At 39.3% G+C, this 20,401-nt stretch overlaps 1 protein-coding gene across 1 annotated transcript in view; it reads left to right on the forward strand.

Moving 5' to 3' along the window:
* Nucleotides 1–20,401, forward strand: part of ERP44 (endoplasmic reticulum protein 44) — a 124,263-nt gene that overhangs the window by 102,372 nt on the left and 1,490 nt on the right. Inside the window, exon 11 of the mRNA XM_031934117.1 lies at nt 18,476–18,578. Within this exon, the coding sequence (XP_031789977.1) occupies nt 18,476–18,578 (103 nt within the window). The remainder of the gene's footprint in view (nt 1–18,475; nt 18,579–20,401) is intronic.

Below are 20,401 nucleotides of genomic sequence, written 5' to 3' on the forward strand. Positions count from 1 at the left end.
ACATAATCCCATACTTCTTGCAGGCTTTGTTCATTTCTTTTTCTTCTTTTTCCTTTTGGTTTCTCTTCTCGCTTCATTTCATTCATTTGATCCTCAATCGCTGATACTCTTTCTTCCAGTTGATCGAGTCGGTTACTGAAGCTTGTGCATTTGTCACGTATTTCTCGTGTCATGGTTTTCATCTCTGTCATTTCGTTTATGACCTTCTCTGCATTAATTAGTCTAGCTGTCAATTCTTCCACTCTTTTTTCAAGATTTTTAGTTTCTTTGCGCTGGGTACGTAATTCCTCCTTTAGTTCTGAGAGGTTTGATGGACTGAAGCCTTCTTCTCTCATCTCATCAAAATCATTCTCTGACCAGCTTTGATCCATTGCTGGTGATGGGCTGTGCTCCTTTGCAGGAGGAGATGCCCTCTTATTTTTTGAATTTCCAGCTTTTCTGCCCTGCTTTTTCCCCATCTTTGTGGTTTTATGTGTCTCTGGTCTTTGATGATGGTGACGTACTGATGGGGTTTTGATATAGGTGTCCTTCCTGTTTGATAGTTTTCCTTCTGACAGTCAGGACCCTCAGCTATAGGTCTGTTGGAGATTGCTTGAGGTCCACTCCAGACCCTGTTTGCCTGGGTATCAGCAGCAGAGGTTGCAGAAGATAGAATATTGCTGAACAGCGAGTGCACCTGTCTGATTCTTGCTCGGAAGCTTCCTCTCAGGGGTGTACTCCACCCTGTGAGGTGTGGGGTGTCAGACTGCCCTTAGTGGGGGATGTCTCCCAGTTAGGCTACTCAGGGGTCAGGGACCCACTTAAGCAGGCAGACTGCCCCTTCTCAGATCTCAACCTCCATGTTGGGAGATCCACTGCTCTCTTCAAAGCTGTCAGACAGAGTCGTTCGCGTCTGCACAGGCCTCTGCTGCTTTAGCTGAGCCCTGTCCCCAGAGGCGGAGTCTACAGAGACAGGCAGGTTTCCTTGAGCTGCTGTGAGCTCCACCCAGTTCGAGCTTCCCAGCGGCTTTATTTACCTACTTAAGCCTCAGCGATGGCGGGCGCCCCTTCCCCAGCCTCGCTGCTGCCTTGCGGTTAGATTGCCGCAGACTGCTGTGTTAGCAAGGAGGGAGGCTCTGTGGGCGTGGGACCCTCCCGGCCAGGTGTGGGATATAATCTCCGGTGTGCGGTGTTACAGCGCAGTATTGGGGTGGGAGTTACCCGATTTTCCAGGTGTTGTGTGTCTCAGTTCCCCTGGCTAGGAAAAGGGACTCCCTTCCCCCTCGCGCTTCCCAGGTGAGGCGATGCCTCGCCCTGCTTCAGCTCTCGCTGGTCAGGCTGCAGCAGCTGACCCGCACGGATTGTCCGGCACTCCCGAGTGAGATGACCCCAGTACCTCAGTTGAAAATGCAGAAATCACCGGTCTTCTGTGTCGCTCGTGCTGGGAGATGGAGACTGGAGCTGTTCCTATTCGGCCATCTTGCTCCGCCCTGGCAGTAGTAAGTCTTTACCCATCAATAATTATTTTGAATGTTAATGGCTTAAATTCTCCAATCAAAAGACATAGAGTGACTGAATGGATAAAAAACCAATACCCAAGTATAAACTGCCTACAAGAGATTCACTTCACCTATAAGGGACACAGGTAGACTAAAAGTGAAGGGAGGTAAAAAGATATTCTGGACATGGAAACCAAAAGAGAGCAGGGTAGCTATAATTATATAGCATTTAGGTCAAAAACTGAAAAACAAGGTCATTGTATAATGATAAAGGGGTCAATTCAGCAAGAGGTTATAATAATTAATATATATATGCATGCAACATTGGAACACCAAAATATATAAAGAAAAGATTAATAGATCTGAAAGGAGACTATAATACAGTAATAATAGAGGACTTCAATACCCTGCTTTCAGCAAGGGCCACATCATCCAGACGGAAAAATAGGGAAAGTTTGGATTTCAACAGTTTTAGCTCAAATGGACCTAACAGACTTATATAGAACATTCTATTCAACTGAAGCAAGATACACATTCTTCCAAGTGCCCATGGAACATTCTTCAGGATAGATCATATGTTAGGCCACAAACAAGTCTTATCAAATTTAAGAAGATTAAAATTGTATCAAATACCTTTTCTGACCACAATGGTAGAAGCTAGAAATCAATAACTGGGAGTAAATTGGAAAATTCACAAATACATGGAAATCAAACATGTTCCTGAACAACCAGTGGAGCAAAGAAGAAATTAAAAGGGAAATTTTAAAATATCTTGTGAAAAATGAAAATAGAAATACAACATACCAAACAAAACTTATGGGAAGCAGCAAAAATAGTTTTAGGAAGTTAGTTTTACAGCAATAAACACCTACATCAGAAAACAAGAAAGATCTCAAACAACCTAACATTGTATCTCATGGAACTAGAAAAAGAACAAACCAAGCTCAAATTTAGTAGAAGGAAGAAAATAATAAAGATCAGAAGAAATAAACGAAATTGAGATTAGAAAAACAATAGAAAAGAGCAACAAAACTATGAGTTGGTTTTTTAAAAAGATAAAATTTAAAAACTGTAGCTAGAAGAAAAGAGAGAAGACTCAAAAAATAAGAAATGAAAGAGGAGACATTACAAGTGATACCACAGAAATATAAAAGAATAAGAGGCTACTAGAATAATTATATGTCAACAAATTAATAAACTAGAAGAAAATACTAGACACATACAATCTACCAGGGCTGAATCATGAAACAGAAAATCTGAACAGACCAACAGCAACCAATAACAAATAAGAAATTGAGTCAGTAATGAAAAGTCTCCCATCAAAGAAAAGCCCAGGACCCGATGAGCATTCTTTCTAAGACTACCAAAAAATTGAAGAAGGGAGAAACTTTTTTTTTTTTTTTGATACGGGATCTTGCTTTATCGCTCAGGCTGGCGTGCAGTGGTGCAATCATAACTCACTGCAGCCTCAAATTCCTGGGCTCAAGTAATCTCACCTCAAGCCTCCCGAGTAGGTGGGATTACAGACATGTGCCATCATGCCCAGCTAATTTGTTTTAGCTTTTGTAGAGACAGATTCTTGCTGTTTTCCAGGCTGGTTTCAAGTTCCTGGCCTGGCCTCAAGTGATCCTCCTACTTACGGCCTTCCAAAGCACTGGGATGAGAGACATGAGCCACTGCACTAGCCTGGGAGAGCACTTTAAAACACATTCAAAGTCAGACTAGGACACTACAAGAAAAGAAAATTACAGGGTAATATCCTTGATTAACATAGATGCAAAAGTCCTCAACAAAATCCTAGCAAACTAGAGACCCTGGTTATGGTCAATTGATTTTTGACAAAGGTGCAAAAGGTGCACTTTTCCCAGCATCAAAAAGAGAGAGAAAAGAGAGTCTCTTCAATAAATTGTGCTAGGAAGAGTGGGGGGAAACTGGATGTCCACATGCAGAAGAATGAAATTAGACCCTCATCTCACCCCATATACAAATATCATCTCAAAATAGATTAAAGACATTAACATAAGATCTGAAATTATGTAAGAGTACTGAAGAAAACAGGGGAAAGCTTCATGACATTAGTCTGGGCCACAAATTTTGGATATGACCCCAAAAGCACAGGCAATAAAAACAAAAATAGAAAAATTGGATTACATCAAACTAAAAAGCTTCTGCACAGTGAAAGAAATCTACAAAGTGAAAAAATCAACCTACAGAATGGGAAAAAGGATTTGCAAACCATACGTCTGATGAGGGGTTAATACTAATAATATATAAAGAATTCAAACAATAGTAAGAAAACAACCTGATTGAAAATGGGTAAGGCATCTGAATAAACATTTCTCAAAATAAGACATACAAGTAGCCAATAGGTATATGAAAAAGTGCTGAACATCACTAATCATCAGAGATGTTAGAATGGTGTCTTTGACAACCCACAGAGTGGGAGAAAATCTTCACAATCTGTACATCTGACAAAGGACTAATATCCAGAATCGACAATGAACTCAAATCAGTAAGAAAAAAACAATCCCATCAAAAAGTGGGCTAAGGACATGAACACATAATTCTCAAAAAGACACACAAATGGCCAACAAACATGAAAAAATGCTCAACATGGAGAGGACGGCCCTGAGCGGAGGGGGAGGGGCGGGGGCCGGGAGGGGTGGGGCCCGGGCCTTCTAGCACTGTAGGCGGTGCCTCCCGAGCTCGATGTCCACGCCCTGCCGCGGTGGGAACTTCTTCGCGCTCGCCGCAGGTGGTCATCTGCCGCCTGTCCATGGGCCTCCCCCAAGGAGCTGCTGGAGGAGCAGCTGCGCCCGCTGCCCGCGCACAACTACTTCGAGTTTTTTGCCGCCAACTTGGGATGCAGAATATAAGAAGTTTTTAGAAACCTACTGTGTGGAGAAAGAGAAGACCAGTGTCAACCCTGGGACTCCTGGGGGAGATGGAGGCGAAGACAAGAGAGCTCATTGCTAGAAGAACCACACCTCTTTTGGAATATATTAAAAATAGAAAAGTAGAGAAGCAGAGAATTCGAGAAGAGAAGCGATTAAGAACGGAGGAGGAGAGAGAAAAGAAACGTTTGCGGGAAGAGGAAAAAGAAGAAAAATGAAAAAAAAAATTGCAGAGAAAGAAGTAAGGGTTAAGGTCACACGGCGGCAGTGACAAAGAGCACAGGGATGTGGAGAGATCTCAAGAAAAAGAATCTGAAGCACAAAGACACCATGTGGATGACAGCAGGAAGCAGAGATCTCACCACGAGCCTGACGGCGTTCCAGCAGGAGTGAAGATGAGCAGACATGGGGGGAAGAACCTGGCCAAGACAGAGGGAAGAAGGGGAGCCAGGACAGCGGGGCTCCTGGGGAGGCTGTGGAGAGACCGGGAAGAGCTCAGAGATGTGAGGACGGTCTGTCGCCCAGAAAGGAGCGACTGGCAAACCAGAACCAGCCGGCCTTGCAGCTAAGCTGTATGATCCGGAGCTCGCTTCCGAGCACAAGAGTGTGGCGGAAGCGGGAGGAACTGCAAGGCAGAAGGTTCAGGGGCTGGTCCTGAGAAGAGTGGAGGAAGAGGCAGAGTGAGTCACTGCGCACACCTGGCCTCCATGGACCAGCGAGGGCATCCCAGAAACATGTAAATGACCCCGAGTGTGACAGGAAAGGAGAACTTACTCCTTACCAGGAAGCTGGAAGCTAAAAATACAGGGGGTGACATAGAAACATGCAGAAACCATTCTAAAGAAAGTAGTGTCAAGTCTTAAATTAAGCAGAATTCTCACGGATTTTACCATTCTTGTTATAAACTAGTATTTGTTGTTTAGCCAAACCAGAAAATGATTTACATTGGACAGTAGAAAAATGTGTGTAAAATAGAGAAGAAAGTATTGGATCAGTGCGAGTCCTGAAGCACTTTCAGTGCTCTAAGAACTTTGGGTTTCATTTGTTTATAAGCAGAAGAGCTGTCAGTCTCTCGTGCTTCTCTGTGGCCTCCGAGCCGTGGTGTCGAGTAAAGAGCAGTTGTTTGTTACAACCTTTGTGAGTCAGCCATGCCTGCAAAGTGTGCTGTGTTTTAGTCCTGGTAGGAATATATACCACAATTCACACTATATAAAACTCAGCAGCTTCAACTATTGCCCTTTCAACAGTTTTGCCACTGACTGGATGAAAATGGTTTCACAGTCTTTGGATGGATGCATTTGTGGTTTGTAACCATTACGGTTTAAATCATCGTTTAAGAATTTGCCCAAATAACAGAAATTTTGTTCGGGAAGGGATAAACTAGGTATAGCATATAGAGCCTGTCTTTGAGTTTTAGACACTTTATTTGTAAATAACTGAAAATAGCTTTCTGAAACCGTGCATTCTACAATTTCTTCCTTTCAGTGAAATTGTTAAATGTTAATATATTTTTGGCACTGCGATTTTAACCATTTATTAAATAAAAATTTTGTTAAAGAAAAAATGCTCAACATCACTAATGGTCAGGGAAATGCAAATCAAAACTACAATGCAATAACTACCTTATTTCTGCAAGAATGGCCATAATAAAAAAAAATAAAAAAACAGTAGATGTTGGCATGGATGTGGTGATCAGGGAACACTTCCACATTGCTGGTGGGAATGTAAACTAGTACAGCCACTAAGGAAAACAGTGTGGAGATTCCTTTAAGAACTGAAAGTAGAACTACCATTTGATCCAGCAATCCTGCTACTGGGTATCTACCCAGAGGAAAGGAAGTCATTATATGAAAAAGATAACACGCATGTTTATAGCAGCACAATTCACAATTGCAAGATCATGGAACCAACCCAAATGCCCATCAGTCAACAAGTGGATAAAGAAACTGTGGTGTGTGTGTGTGTGTATATATGTGTGTGTGTGTGTGTGTGTGTGTATGTATGATGGAATACTGCTGAGCCATAAAAAGGAATGAATTAACAGCATTTATAGTGACCTGAATGAGATTGGAGACTATTATTCTAAGTGAAGTAACTCAAGAATGGAAACCAAACATTGTATGTTCTCACTGATATGTGAGAGCTAAGCTATGCTATGAGGACACAAAGGCTTAAGAATGATACAATGGACTTCGGGGAGTTGTGGGGAAGGGTGGGAGGTGGGTGAGGGATAAAAGACTACAAATAGGGTGTAGTGTATACTGCTCGGGTGATGGGTGCACCAAAATCTCACAGGTCACCACTAAATAACTTACTAATGTAACCAGATACCACCTGTACCCCAATAACCAATGAGGAAAAAAAGGAATAATGGCATCTTTGTTTTGTCTTGCTATAAAGGAATACCTGAGGCTGGGTAATTTATAAAGAAAAGTGGTTTATTTAGCTTATAGTTCTACAGGCTGTACAAGAAGCATGACACCTGCATCTGTGTAGCTTCTGGTGAGGGCTTTTATGCTGCCTTAAAACGTGGCAGAGAAAGTCAAAGTGGAAGTGGGCACATGCAAAGAGGGACCAAACCTGAGGGGCATCCTGGCTTTTAACAACCCACTCTCACAGGATCTGATTCAATCCCAGCAAAACTAATCCTATCTCACTAGAGCAAGAACTCAGCTACCATGAGAATGGCACCAAGCCATTCATGAGGGATCTGCCTCCATGACCCAAACACCTCTCATTAGGCCACACCTACCAGCACCTCCATGTTGGGGATAAAATTTCAAAATAAGATTTGGTGGAGACAAACCAACCATATGCAAAGCATAGAAGATGACTATTATAAAAGAGACAAAAGTGGTGGTGAGGATGTGTGAATAAAGGGAACCCTTCACACTGTTGCTGGAAATGTGGATTAGTATAGTCATTATGGAAAACAGTATGGAGTTTCCTCAAAAAAAAAAAAAAAAAAAAAAATAGAACTACCCTATGATCCAGCAACCCCACTACTGGGTATCTATCCAAAAGATAGGAAATCAGTCTGTTGAAGAAATATCTGCACTCCTATGTTCATTGCAGCATTGTTCACAATAGGCAAGATATGCAATCAATGTAAGTGTCTGTCTACAGATGCATGGATAAAGAAAAGGTGCTATATATACACAATGGGATACTATTTAGCCTTAAAAAAGAATGAGATTCTGTCATTTGTAACAACATGAATGAACCAGGAGTGAACAGTACGTTAAGTGGAATAAGAAGTCAAGCACAGAAAGACAAATACTGCATGATCTCACTCATATGCAGAATATTAAAAGTTGAACTCATAGAGGTAGAGAGTAGAATGGTTGGTACCAGAGGCTGGGGGTTATGGGGATTGGGGAGATTTTTAAAACAGGAAACTTCAGTCTTTTAAAGTGCATCTATAAAGGACCTACAGCTAATGTCATATCTAATGATAAAGGACCAAATGCTTTTCCTGTATGATAGAGAACTAGGCAAAGATGTTCAATCTCACCACTTCTTTTAGTATTGTACTGGAAATCCTAGCAAGTACAATAGAACTAGAAAATAAATGGAAGGCATTCAGACCTGAAAGACATTAAAAAAGTAACTTTCTTTGTATATAACGTGATTGTCTGTGTAGAAATTACCAACAAATCTATTAAAAAGCTCCTAGAACTAATAAGTGATTTGAGCAGTACACAGGTTAACTTTTTAAAACATCACTTATATTTCTATACAAAGACAATAAACAATTGGAAACCAGGATTTTGTTTTAAGTTCCATTTATAATAGGTCCAAAAGGAGGAAAAAAAAAACTACCTAGGTATAAATCAAGCAAAATATGTGCAGGATCTGTATGTTGAAAGTTACAAAATGCTGCTGAAGAAAATCCAAGACAACCAAAATAAACGAGGAAGCATACTGTGTTCATGGATTACAACACTCAATACAGTCAACTTGACCTATAAATTTAATGTGATCTCAGTCAAAATCTCAGCTAGATTCATTGTAGATATAGACAACCAGATTCTAAAATTTATATGGAAAGCTTAAGCCAGACTAGCTAAAACTGTTTTGAAAAAGAAACAAAGTTGGAGGATTCACATTACCTAGTTTTAAGACACAATATACATCTAAGGTAATTAATACAGTGCAGTATTGGTGAAATTTTATGTACATAGAGCCATGGAAGAGAAGAGAGGGAGTCCAGAAATAGACATACAAATATGGTAATAGATTTTTTTAAATTATACTTTTAAGTTCTAGGGTACCTGTGCACAACGTGCAGGTTTGTTACATCTGTATATATGTGCCATGTTGGTTTGCTGCATCCATTAACTCATCATTTACATTAGGTATTTCTCCTAATGCTATCCCTCCCCCCTCCCCCTACCCCACGCCAGGTGCTGGTGTGTGATGTTCCCTGTCTTGTGTCCAAGTGCTCTCATTGTTCGATTCCCACCTATGAGTGAGAACACATGGTGTTTGGTTTTCTGTCCTTGGGATAGTTTGCTCAGAATGATGGTTTCCAGCTTCATCCATGTCCCTACAAAGGACATGAACTCGTCTTTTTTTGTGGCTGCATAGTATTCCATGGTGTATATATGCCACATTTTCTTAATTCAGTCTGTCATTGATGGACATTTGGGTTGGTTTCAAGTCTTTGCTATTGTGAATAGTGCCGCAGTAAACATATGTGTGCATGTGTCTTCATAGCAGCATGATTTATAATCCTTTGGGTATATACCCAGTAATGGGATGGCTAGGTCAAATGGTATTTCTAGTTCTGGATCCTTGAGGAATCGCCAAACTGTCTTCCACAATGGTTGAACTAGTTTGCACTCTCACCAACAGTGTAAAAGTGTTCATATTTCTCCACATCCTCTCCAGCACCTGTTGTTTCCTGATTTTTTAATGATCGCCATTCTAACTGGTGTGAGATGGCATCTCATTGTGGTTTTGATTTGCATTTCTCTGATGATCAGTGATGATGAGCATTTTTTCATGTGTCTTTTGGCTGCATAAATGTCTTCTTTTGAGATGTGTCTGTTCATAGCCTTTGCCCACTTTTTAATGGGTTTGATTTTTTTCTTGTAAATTTAAGTTCTTTGTAGATTCTGAGTATTAGCCCTTTGTCAGATGGGTACTTTGCAAAAATGTTCTCCCATTCTGTAGGTTGCCTGGTCATTCTGATGGTAGTTTATTTTGCTGTGCAGAAGCTCTTTAGTTTAACTAGATCCCATTTGTCTATTTTGGCTTTTGTTGCCATTACTTTTGGTGTTTTAGCCATGAAGTCCTTGCCCATGCCTATGTCCTGAATGGTATTGCGTAGGTTTTCTTCTAGGGTTTTTATGGGTTTAGGTCTAGCATTTAAGTCTTTAATCCATCTTGAATTAATTTTTGTATGTAATGTAAGGAAGGGATCCAGTTTCAGCTTTCTACATATGGCTAGCCAGTTTTTCCAGCACCGTTTATTAAATAGGGAATCCTTTCCCCATTTCTTGTTTTTGTCAGATTTGTCAAATAACAGATGGTTGTAGATGTGTGGTGTTATTTCTGAGGCCTCTGTTCTGTTCCATTGGTCTGTATTTCTGTTTTGGTACCAGTACCATGCTGTTTTGGTTACTGTAGCCTTGTATAGTTTGAAGTCAGGTAGCGTGATGCCTCCAGCTTTGTTCTTTCTGCTTAGGATTGTCTTGGCAATGTGGGCTCTTCTTTGGTTCCATGTGAAGTTTAAAGTAGTTTTTTCCAATTCTGTGAAGAAGGTCATTGGTAGCTTGATGCAGATGGCATTGAATCTATAAATTACCTTGGGCAGTATGGCCATTTTCATGATTCTTCCTATCCATGAGCATGGAATATTTTTCCATTTGTTTGTGTCCTCTTTTATTTCGTCGAGCAGTGGTTTGTAGTTCTCCTTGAAGAGGTCCTTCACATCCCTTGTAAATTGGATTCCTATGTATTTTATTCTCTTTGTAGCAATTGTGAACGGGAGTTCACTCATGATTTGGCTCTCTGTCTGTTATTGGTGTATAGGAGTGCTTTGTGATTTTTGTACATTGATTTTGTAGCTGAGACTTTGCTGAAGTTGCTTATCAGCTTAAGGAGATTTGGGGCTGAGACGACGGATTTTCTAAATATACAATCATGTCATCTGCAAACAGGGACAATTTGACTCCCTCTTTTCCTAATTGAATACCCTTTATTTCCTTCTCTTGCCTGATTGCCCTGGCCAGATTTCCACATTATGTTGAATAGGAGTGGTGAGAGAGGACCTCCCTGTCTTGTGCTGGTTTTCAAAGGGACTGCTTCCAGTTTTTGCCCATTCAGTATGATATTGGCTGTGGGTTTGTCACAAATAGCTCTTATTATTTTGAGATACGTTCCAGCAATACCTAGTTTATTGAGCGTTTTTAGCATGAAGGGCTGAATTTTGTCGAAGGCCTTTCCTGCATGTATTGAGATAATCATGTGGTTTTTGTCATCGGTTCTGTTTATGTAATGGATTACATTTATTGATTAGCATATGTTGAACCAGACTTGCATCCCAGGGATGAAGCTAGCTTGATCTTGGTGGATAAGCTTTTTGATATGCTGCTAGATTTGGTTTGCCAGTATTTTATTGAGGATTTTTGCATCCATGTTCATCAGGGATATTGGTCTAAAATTCTCTGTTTTTGTTGTGTCTCTGCCCAAGCTTTGGTATCAGGATGATGCTGACCTCATAAAATGAGTTAGGGAGGATTACCTCTTTTTCTATGGAGTAGTTTCAGAAGGAATGGTACCAGCTCCTCTTTGTACCTCTGGTAGAATTCAGCTGTGAATCCATCTGGTCCTGGACTTTTTTTCGTTGGTAGGCCGTTAATTATTGCCTCAATTTCAGAGCTTGCTATTGGTCTGTTCAGGGATTCAGCATCTTCCTAGTTTTGTCTTGGGAGGGTGTTTTTGTCCAGGAATTTATCCATTTCCTCTAGATTTTCTAGTTTATTTGCATAGAAGTGTTTATAGTATTCTCTGATGGTAGTTTGTATTTCTGTGGGATCGGTGATATCCCCTTTATCATTTTTTATTGCGTCTATTTGATTCTTCTGTCTTTTCTTCTTTATTAGTCTTGCTATCGGTCTCTCAGTTTTGTTGATCTTTTCAAAAAAACAGCTCCTGGATGATTTTTTGAAGGGTTTTTTGTGTCTCTATCTCCTTCAGTTCTGCTCTGATCTTAGTTATTTCTTGCCTTCTGCTAGCTTTTGAATTAGTTTGCTCTTGCTTCTCTAGTTCTTTTAATTGTGATGTTAGGGTGTCAGTTTTAGATCTTTTCTGCTTTCTCTTGTGGGCATTTAGTGCTATCAATTTCCCTCTACACACTGCTTTAAATGTGTCCCAGAGATTCTGGTATGTTGTATCTTTGTTCTTATTGGTTTCAAAGAACATCTTTATTTCTGCCTTCATTTTGTTATGTACCCAGTAGTCATTCAGAAGCAGGTTGTTCAGTTTCCATGTAGTTGTGTGGTTTGAGTGAGTTTCTTAATCCTGAGTTTTAATTTAATTGCACTGTGGTCTGAGAGACAGCTCGTTGTGATTTCTGTTCTTTTACGTTTGCTGAGGAGTGCTTTACTTCTAACTATGTGGTCAGTTTTGGAATAAATGTGATGTGGTGCTGAGAGGAATGTATATTCTGTTGATTTGGGGTGGAGAGTTGTGTAGATGTCTATTAGGTCTGCTTGGTGTGAAGCTGAGTTCAAGTCCTGGATATCCGTATTAACCTTCTGTCTCGTTGATCTGTCTAATATTGACAGTGGGATGTTGAAGTCTCCCATTATTATTGTGTGGGAGTCTAAGTCTCTTTGTGGGTCTCTAAGGAGTTGCTTTATGAATCTGGGTGCTCCTGTATTGGGTGCATATATATTTAGTTAGCTCTTCTTGTTGAATTGATCCCTTTACCATTATGTGATGGCCTTGTCTCTTTTGATATTTGTTGGTTTAAAGTCTATTTTATCAGAGACTAGGATTGCATCCCTTGCTTTTTTTTTTTTTTTTTTGCTTTCCATTTGCTTGGTAGATCTTCCTCCATCCCTTTATTTTGAGCCTGTGTGTGTTCTGCACATGAAATGGGTCTCTGAATACAGCACATCTTGACTCATTATCCAATTTGCCAGTCTGTGTCTTTTAATTGGGGCATTTAGCCCATTTACATTTAAGGTTAATATGGTTATGTGTGAATTTGATCCTGTCATTATGAAGTTAGCTGGTTATTTTGCCCGTTAATTGATGCAGTTTCTTCCTAGCATCAGTGGTCTTTACAATTTGGCATGTTTTTGCAGTGGCTGGTACTGGTTGTTCCTTTCCATGTTTAGTGCTTCCTTCAGGCCTGGTGGTGACAAAATCTCTCAGCATTTGCTTATGTGTAAAGGATTTTATTTCTCCTTCACTTACGAAGCTTAGTTTGGCTGGATATGAAATTCTGGGTTGAAAATTCTTTTCTTTGAGAATGTTGAATATTGGCCCCCACTCTCTTCTGGCTTGTAGAGTTTCTGCTAAGAGATCCACTGTTAGTCTGATGGGCTTCCCTTTGTGGGTAATGCAATCTTTCTCTCTGGCTGCACTTAACATTTTTTCCTTCATTTCAACCTTGGTGAATCTGACAATTATGTGTCTTGCGGTTGCTCTTCTCGAGGAGATCTTTGTGGTGGTCTCTGTATTTTCTGAATTTGAATGTTGGCCTGCCTTGCTAGGTTGGGGAGGTTCTCCTGGATAATATCCTGAAGAGTGTTTTCCAGCCTGGTTCCATTCTCCCCATCAGTTTCAGGTACACCAATCAAATGTACATTTGGTCTTTCCACATAGTCCCATATTTCTCGGAGGCTTTGTTCATTTCTTTTTACTCTTTTTTCTCTAAACTTCTCGCTTCATTTCATTAATTTTATCTTCAATCACTGATACTCTTTCTTCCAGTTGATCAAATCAGCTACTGAAGCTTGTGCATGCATCACGTAGTTCTTGTGTCATGGTTTTCAGCTCCATCAGGTCATTTAAGATCTTCTCTACACTGTTTATTCTAGTTAGCCATTCATCTTTTTTCAAGGTTTTTGGCTTCCTTGCGATGGATTCGCACATCCTCCTTTAACTTGGAGAAGTTTGTTATTACCTACCTTCTGAAGTCTACTTCTGTCAACTCATCAAACTTATTCTCCGTCCAGCTTTGTTCCATTGCTGGCGAGGAGCTGCGATCCTTGGGAGGAGAAGAGGTGCTCTGGTTTTTAGAAATTTCAGCTTTTTTGCTCTGTTTCTCCCCATCTTTGTGGTTTTATCTACCTTTGGTCTTTGATGATGGTGACCTACAGATGGGGTTTTTGTGTGAACGTCCTTCTCGTTGATTTTGATGCTATTCCTTTCTGTTTGTTAGTTTTCCTTCCAACAGTCAGGTCCCTCAACTGCAGGTCTGTTGGAGTTTGCTGGAGGTCCACTCCAGACCCTGTTTGCCTAGGTATCACAACAGCAAATATTGCAGAACAGCAAATATTGCTGCCTGATCCTTTCCTTGGAAGCTTCATCTCAGAGGGGCGCCCAGCTGTATGAGGTGTCAGTTGGCCCCTACTGGGAGGTGTCTCCCAGTTAGGCTACACGGGGATCAGGGACCCACTTGAGGAGGCATTCTGTCCCTTCACAGAGCTCAAACACTGTGCTGGGAGAACCACTGCTCTCTTCAGAGCTGTCAGATAGGGACATTTAGGTCTGCAGAAGTTTCTGCTGGCTTTTGTTCAGCTATGCCCTGCCCCCAGAGGTGGAGTATACAGAGGCAAGGAGGCCTTGTTGAGCTGCAGTTCGAGCTTCCTGGCCACTTTGTTTACCTAGTCAAGCCTCAGCAATAGCAGGTGCCCCTCCACCTTCTGGCTGCCACCTTGCAGTTCGATCTTGGACTGCTGCGCTAGCTAGCATAAGGTTGCATGGGCATGGGAGCTGCTGAGGCAGGTGTGGGATATAATCTCCTGGTATGCTGTTTGCTAAGATTGTTGGAAAAGTGCAGTATTTGGGCGGAAATGTCCCATTTTTCTGGTACCGTCTGTCACAGCTTCCCTTGGCTAGGAAAGGGAAATCCCCCAACCTCTTGTGCTTCCTGGGTGAGGCGATACCGCGCCCTGCTTCAGCTCACCCTCTGTGGGCTGCACCACCCACTGTCCAACCATTCCCAATGAGATGAACCAGGTACTTCAATTGGAAATGCAGAAATCACCCGTCTTCTGCGTTGATCACGCTGGGAGCTGCAGAGCGGAGCTGTTCCTATTCGGCCATCTTGGAAGGGTAATCTCAGTAATAGATTTTTTTAAAGGTGCTAAGGCAATTCAGTGGAGAAAGGATAGTCTTTTCAACAGATGGTGCTAGACCAACTGAATGTCCTCATACCAAAAAAGGATTTCCTTCTATGAAAAATTAACTTAGAATTTATCATGCACCTATATGTAAGATAAAACTAGAAAACTCTTAGAAACAAACATGGGAGAAACTCTTTATGACCTGCGGTTTCACAGAGAGTTCTTAGAGTATCAAAAGCAGGATCCATAAAAGGAAATCATGTATAAATTGGTCTTCATCAAATAAAAAACATTCTGTGAAAGATACTGATAGAATGTAAAGAAGATATAGGGATAGCAGATAAACGCATGTGGAAGGTGCTCAGCATCATTAGTCAGTATGTATATTTTAGAATGCCTAAATTAAAATACTGATAATACAAGGTGTTCATGAGGATGTGGAACAACTAGAAGTTTCATACATTGCTGGTAGATTACAACATGATACAGCCACTCTAGAAAACAGTTTGCAGTTTCTTTAAAAGTTAGATATATACCTACCATATAACCTGGTATTTGTTCTAGACAAAGTTCACAAACACTTGTGCACAAATGTTTGTAGCAGTATTGTGCATAATCACCAAAATCTGGAAAGAACTTGAATGTCCTTGAATAGAAGAATGGATAAACTAATTGTGTATCTACTCAATGGGACATAGTATTCCACAGTGGATACAGGAACGTATCTTTTTATATATACAAAAATGGATGAATGAATCTCAAATACAATATGCTAAGTGAAAAAAAGCCATTCTTATAATTACATGTTGTATGATTTTGTACAAATGACAATCATAGAAGGGCAACAGTTGCCAGGGGTTGTGGGAAAGGGGAGAGTCTGACTTAAAAAGGGTGTTGGAATTGTTCTGTACCTGGTTTGTGGAGCTGGTAGCAAAATGCTATGCACATGTTAAAACTCAAAAGTTAAGCCTAAAAAAATGAATTCTGCTGTATCTAAATTTTAAGAAATAATAAAAATACATATTACCTTATATTCATTTGTTAGTTTGTTCATACACTTAACATTTGTGCATTTCACTATGTCAGAATTTTATCTCACCTAAAAATAAAGAATTGTAAATAAACAAAAAAGTAACTGGAGGATGGGAAACACTTAGGTGTTCTAATTATAACAATTTTGCCCTAAAGCGTGATGTATATAATTTTATTTATTATGGCAAGGGCCCATTTATTTTCCTGTTTAGGAGATTAGCATGTTGTCTGTTTTCTTGACAATTTATTGTTGATTCGCTGAATGTTACTTCTTGATAATGATGGATAGTTTCTGGCCACAAGCTAGATAAATCCTTTATAATCTGTTTTTCTACTGCATCAATTCAGGTTCATCCTATCTCTTGTCTTTTCATTTTGCACACAATTTTTTCTTTCATCTGTTGACAAGGGAAAAAAATCAACTTGGAAAAATGTGTTTTGAGTGTTTTCAATGAATTTGTCACATTTAAGATTTAATCATAAATTATTTCTTGACTAGCAGAAGCAGTTCACACTGTATTAGTTTTGATAATCTTTGGACCTCATAAAACAAACTAGCAGAGGCTTTATCTTAAACATTATAGACCATTTGCAATGCTATGGATTGAATGGATATATTTTAGCACTTGCTGTGGGTGACAGTAGATGATGTCAGATTAAATTTAAATTGATCTCTTCTCAATGTTTATCTCTGGTACATGTGCAATTACTTCAGCACCAGAGAACCTTTCAGAGGCATTCTGTCAATACAGCTACCTGACAGTCATTTGTATTTGTAAACTGTGCATTTGGCACCTGCTGGTCTCTGTTGCATTGGAGCTAGTGGGGAGCCAAAATGGGTATACAATGAAGTTATTGGTTGGTACAGCTCAGTGGGAGTTATTGAAGGGAAGAAACAGCACTTCCAGGACCTCAGGAGAGGATAAAAAGAAAAAGAAACTGGTAATATTAACTACAAGCCAGCTATTGTTTACTACCAAAAAAATAATGATTTTAAAAGTCAGTCAGTTCTACCCAAGGAATTAAAGTGTATGTGGACCTGCATTTTACTTCTTGTAACAGAATGAAAAAGTGTTTCTATTTAAAATATATAATTAATTTTTTTAAAGCACCAAGATCTCAGTTAGAAGGCAGACAATTCATATGAGCAGAAATGTAAATTCAGAGAAGCAATGAAAAAATGCTTAATTTGTGAGGAAGTGTAAATTAAAATGCAGGTATCTTTTACTTATCAAATTAGCAAAACCAATTTTAATTTTAAAAAGTTAGACATGCTGGCAAGACTTTAAAGAACAAACAGTAAAAACCAACTGATGTTTTATAGGTATAATTTGCTTACACTTGGTCAAAAGCTCTTATTTGTTAACCCAGTAATCCTACTTTATTGTATATAACTCAAGGAAATATTACAAAGAAGAAAGCCTGATATATAAATTTGCTTAGCTCAATATGGTGTTATCTGCTACAGTGCATTGTTTCTGTGCTGCAGATTTGCTCATACATGATTGGTAATTAAGAGAATAATGTCCATAGAAAGTGAAGTTGTGTCGGTTCATATATCATTATTCTCAGAATGTTCTGAAGCCATCAGAATAAGCTTTTTCTTTTTTTTTTTTTTTTTTTTTTTGAGACGGAGTCTCGTTCTGTTGCCCAGGCTGGAGTGCAGTGGCCCGTTCTCGGCTCACTGCAAGCTCCACCTCCCGGGTTCCCGCCATTCTCCTGCCTCAGCCTCCCAAGTAGCTGGGACTACAGGCACCCGCCACCACGCCCGGCTAATTTTTTTGTATTTTTAGGAGAGACGGGGGTTTCACCATGTTCGCCAGGATGGTCTCGATCTCCTGACCTCGTGATCCGCCCACCTCGGCCTCCCAAAGTGCTGGGATTACAGGCATGAGCCACCGAGAATAAGCTTTTTCATAAAGAGAATGCCATAGGGGTATATGAAGACCTCCAAAACAAAACAGCTGAAAATCCTGAGGAAGTGCCTTTCTTAGTGTAAATAAAAGCTAGTTTAATGATCTTGAGAAGTGCTTTGCTTTTCATAATGTTAAGTTATCCAATTAAGTTGCATGTATGGTTTAAAGAAGTTATGAAGACATTTCCCCCTGTTTTTAGGAAAAAAATCATAAAAATGCTATGCCCTGGTTCAGGTTAATTTGATGAAATTGGTTTTTACTGTCTAGTCAATGCCCTCAAGGACCTGAACCTCAAAACTGGGCTCACAAGCTTTATGTTAAGGCTGCAGAGGATCACCTGGTTGACACTAGGTTTAAATGGTGGTGGACATTGGAGGATGCTAATATTTTTATTACAGCTTCATAGTAGTGCTTTGGTTACAAAGCTGTATAGTTTTAAGTGGTTAGACCCTATTTTTCCTTTGAGCCCTGTTATTTTTAGTGTGATGTTGCAGAACAAAGGTTTTTTTTAGTTACATATATGTAATTTAGGAAAATATGTAAAGTGCCCATTAATTTAAAATGGTTAAGAATTTGGGGGACAGCGTCTTGGTAGATTATAATGTGCCTTAATGATAAGCATGGAAAATTTTCTATGAAACAAGTACAGGAATTAGAATACAAAACTGAGTATCTGGATACTATGCTTACAATTGTGTAAAAATGTTTGACACATACCTGGCCTGCAATAGTTGTGCTAGGAGGGTGGGGTTGTAGGTTAGCAGAATTTTTTTAATACTGTGAAGTTGGCAAAATAGAGGTAAGTCCATTTTAACAGTTTAAATTTTATTTGACTATGGTTTTAGAATTCCTGGAAAACTCAAGCAATTTGTATTTGACTTACATTCTGGAAAACTGCACAGAGAATTCCATCATGGACCTGACCCAACCGATATAGCCCCAGGAGAGGTAGGACTCCTGTTTTTCAATGGGAATTCTTTTTTTTGTTTTTCAGTTAGCTTCAGAGTCTGAAGTTCTTGCATCGGCTTGAGCTTCAGCTTCTGAATATTTGTGTAGAGAAATTCTGAGTAGAAATTATCCTTTTAAATTAATTTTTAGTTTTAGGTCTTCAGAAAAGTTGAAAGAATATTATAACGTAGTTTCTTGATTATATAAAAGTGTTCTGAATATGACCTCTGTGGAATATGGCTATAACAGATTTAAATACAGTTGGCTTCAAATGGGAATAGGAAATAGGAATCTAAAACAGATAAATCAGTGAAGAAATCAGTGGATTCCAATAATTCCAAGCCTTCCTCTGTGGCTGGAAGATTGACCACACTATAAAGAAAGTAATGATTGGTTATTCTGCTAAATCATTCTAAGAGCCTTCACAAATACACTATTCATAATGCTCAAAACTTTACAGTTTAATGCGGCTTTCCCATTTGTGATTTAGAATACTTGACAACTGTTTTATCAAAATTTTATGTTCTCTTTATTTTTTCTTTTTACCTGAGAATTTTACTGTTTCCACCTTGTAACTTCTGTTACAAGTAATTTCTATGTTCCTATTGTACTAAACAGCCCTAAATTTGCATTTTGATAGATCATGATTTCTATCATGCCTATTACCATGATACCGAGAGGGAAGATGATATGTACCAAAATCCTCTATTTCATATGCTCAGAACTTAAATCCATTATTTTGCCTATAAAACCTCTATTTATAAAAGGAAAATAAAAACTGAGTTTTTCTTTATTTAAGAGTCTGATTAGGTTCAGAGGCAAGAGTTCCCTAGAGGAATCCAACAACATGCTTTTTCCTTTAAAAATGAGGTCAGATTTTTGATAATTAAGCAACTATAGGAGGCAGACTTGTCGGCTATAACCCAAAGGTGATTATTTTCCTCAGAAAAGAAGGCCTGCATAGTATTTTATCAGATTAGGAAAAGATGTCATTTACCATTATTGTATTATCCTGACTTGTTTCAATTTCCTCATTAGACAGTGAACTTACATTTGTTCATCTTTGTGTACTAACAGAGGGCACCAAATGTATGTTTGTTTTATAGTAATATAATTTCAGCTTAATCCAAACATATATCTCACTGAAAAAATTTAAAATGTATTGGGAAAGAGGCACATGATAAAGTCAAATGATAAGTTTACAGACACATTGCTTCCTGTTAGAATTAATGTGCCATTACATATAGTATGTAATACATGCACTGTGTGCCTATTTCAACTACAGGGGATATTAAAATGAGAACAATCAGGCCTGCTCTTGAGCTCACAATTTGGAAATAGAGGATGGATTGCACTGCCTTTTCTTTAAAATTCTTGGAAGTAGCTCTTGTTTCACTTGTGTATTTTTGTCTACTCTTGGTACACAAGTAAACTACAGAAATTAATTTCTTTCAGTATTGAAGTGTTTGCTTTCCTCTCTATTTCAACTAAGTTGTAATAATTTCTGGTATCCTGGTAATTGATAACTAAGATAATATCTGCATAGTGGATGCTGTTAATTCTCTTAGCAGTCATGCACAAAGGAAGGGTTTGAGCCAACCTAGGGTTGTGTTGCCTCTGTAGACTAGTCTAGGAAAGCACCCAGGTGTCAGGTATCTTGGTCCCGTCCACCACACCTCAGCAAATGTAAAACAAACCCACAGTTAATGGCCCTGTGGCAACCTTGCCCTGGAGAATCTGAGTAAGAGCATTTGAAACGAGGAAAGCAAGATTTCACATTTAAATCTCTTGCTTTGGCACACAGTTGCTTTTATTGATTAATA

This window comes from Piliocolobus tephrosceles, chromosome 14, assembly GCF_002776525.5.
Source record: "Piliocolobus tephrosceles isolate RC106 chromosome 14, ASM277652v3, whole genome shotgun sequence".
Lineage (NCBI taxonomy): Eukaryota > Metazoa > Chordata > Mammalia > Primates > Cercopithecidae > Piliocolobus > Piliocolobus tephrosceles.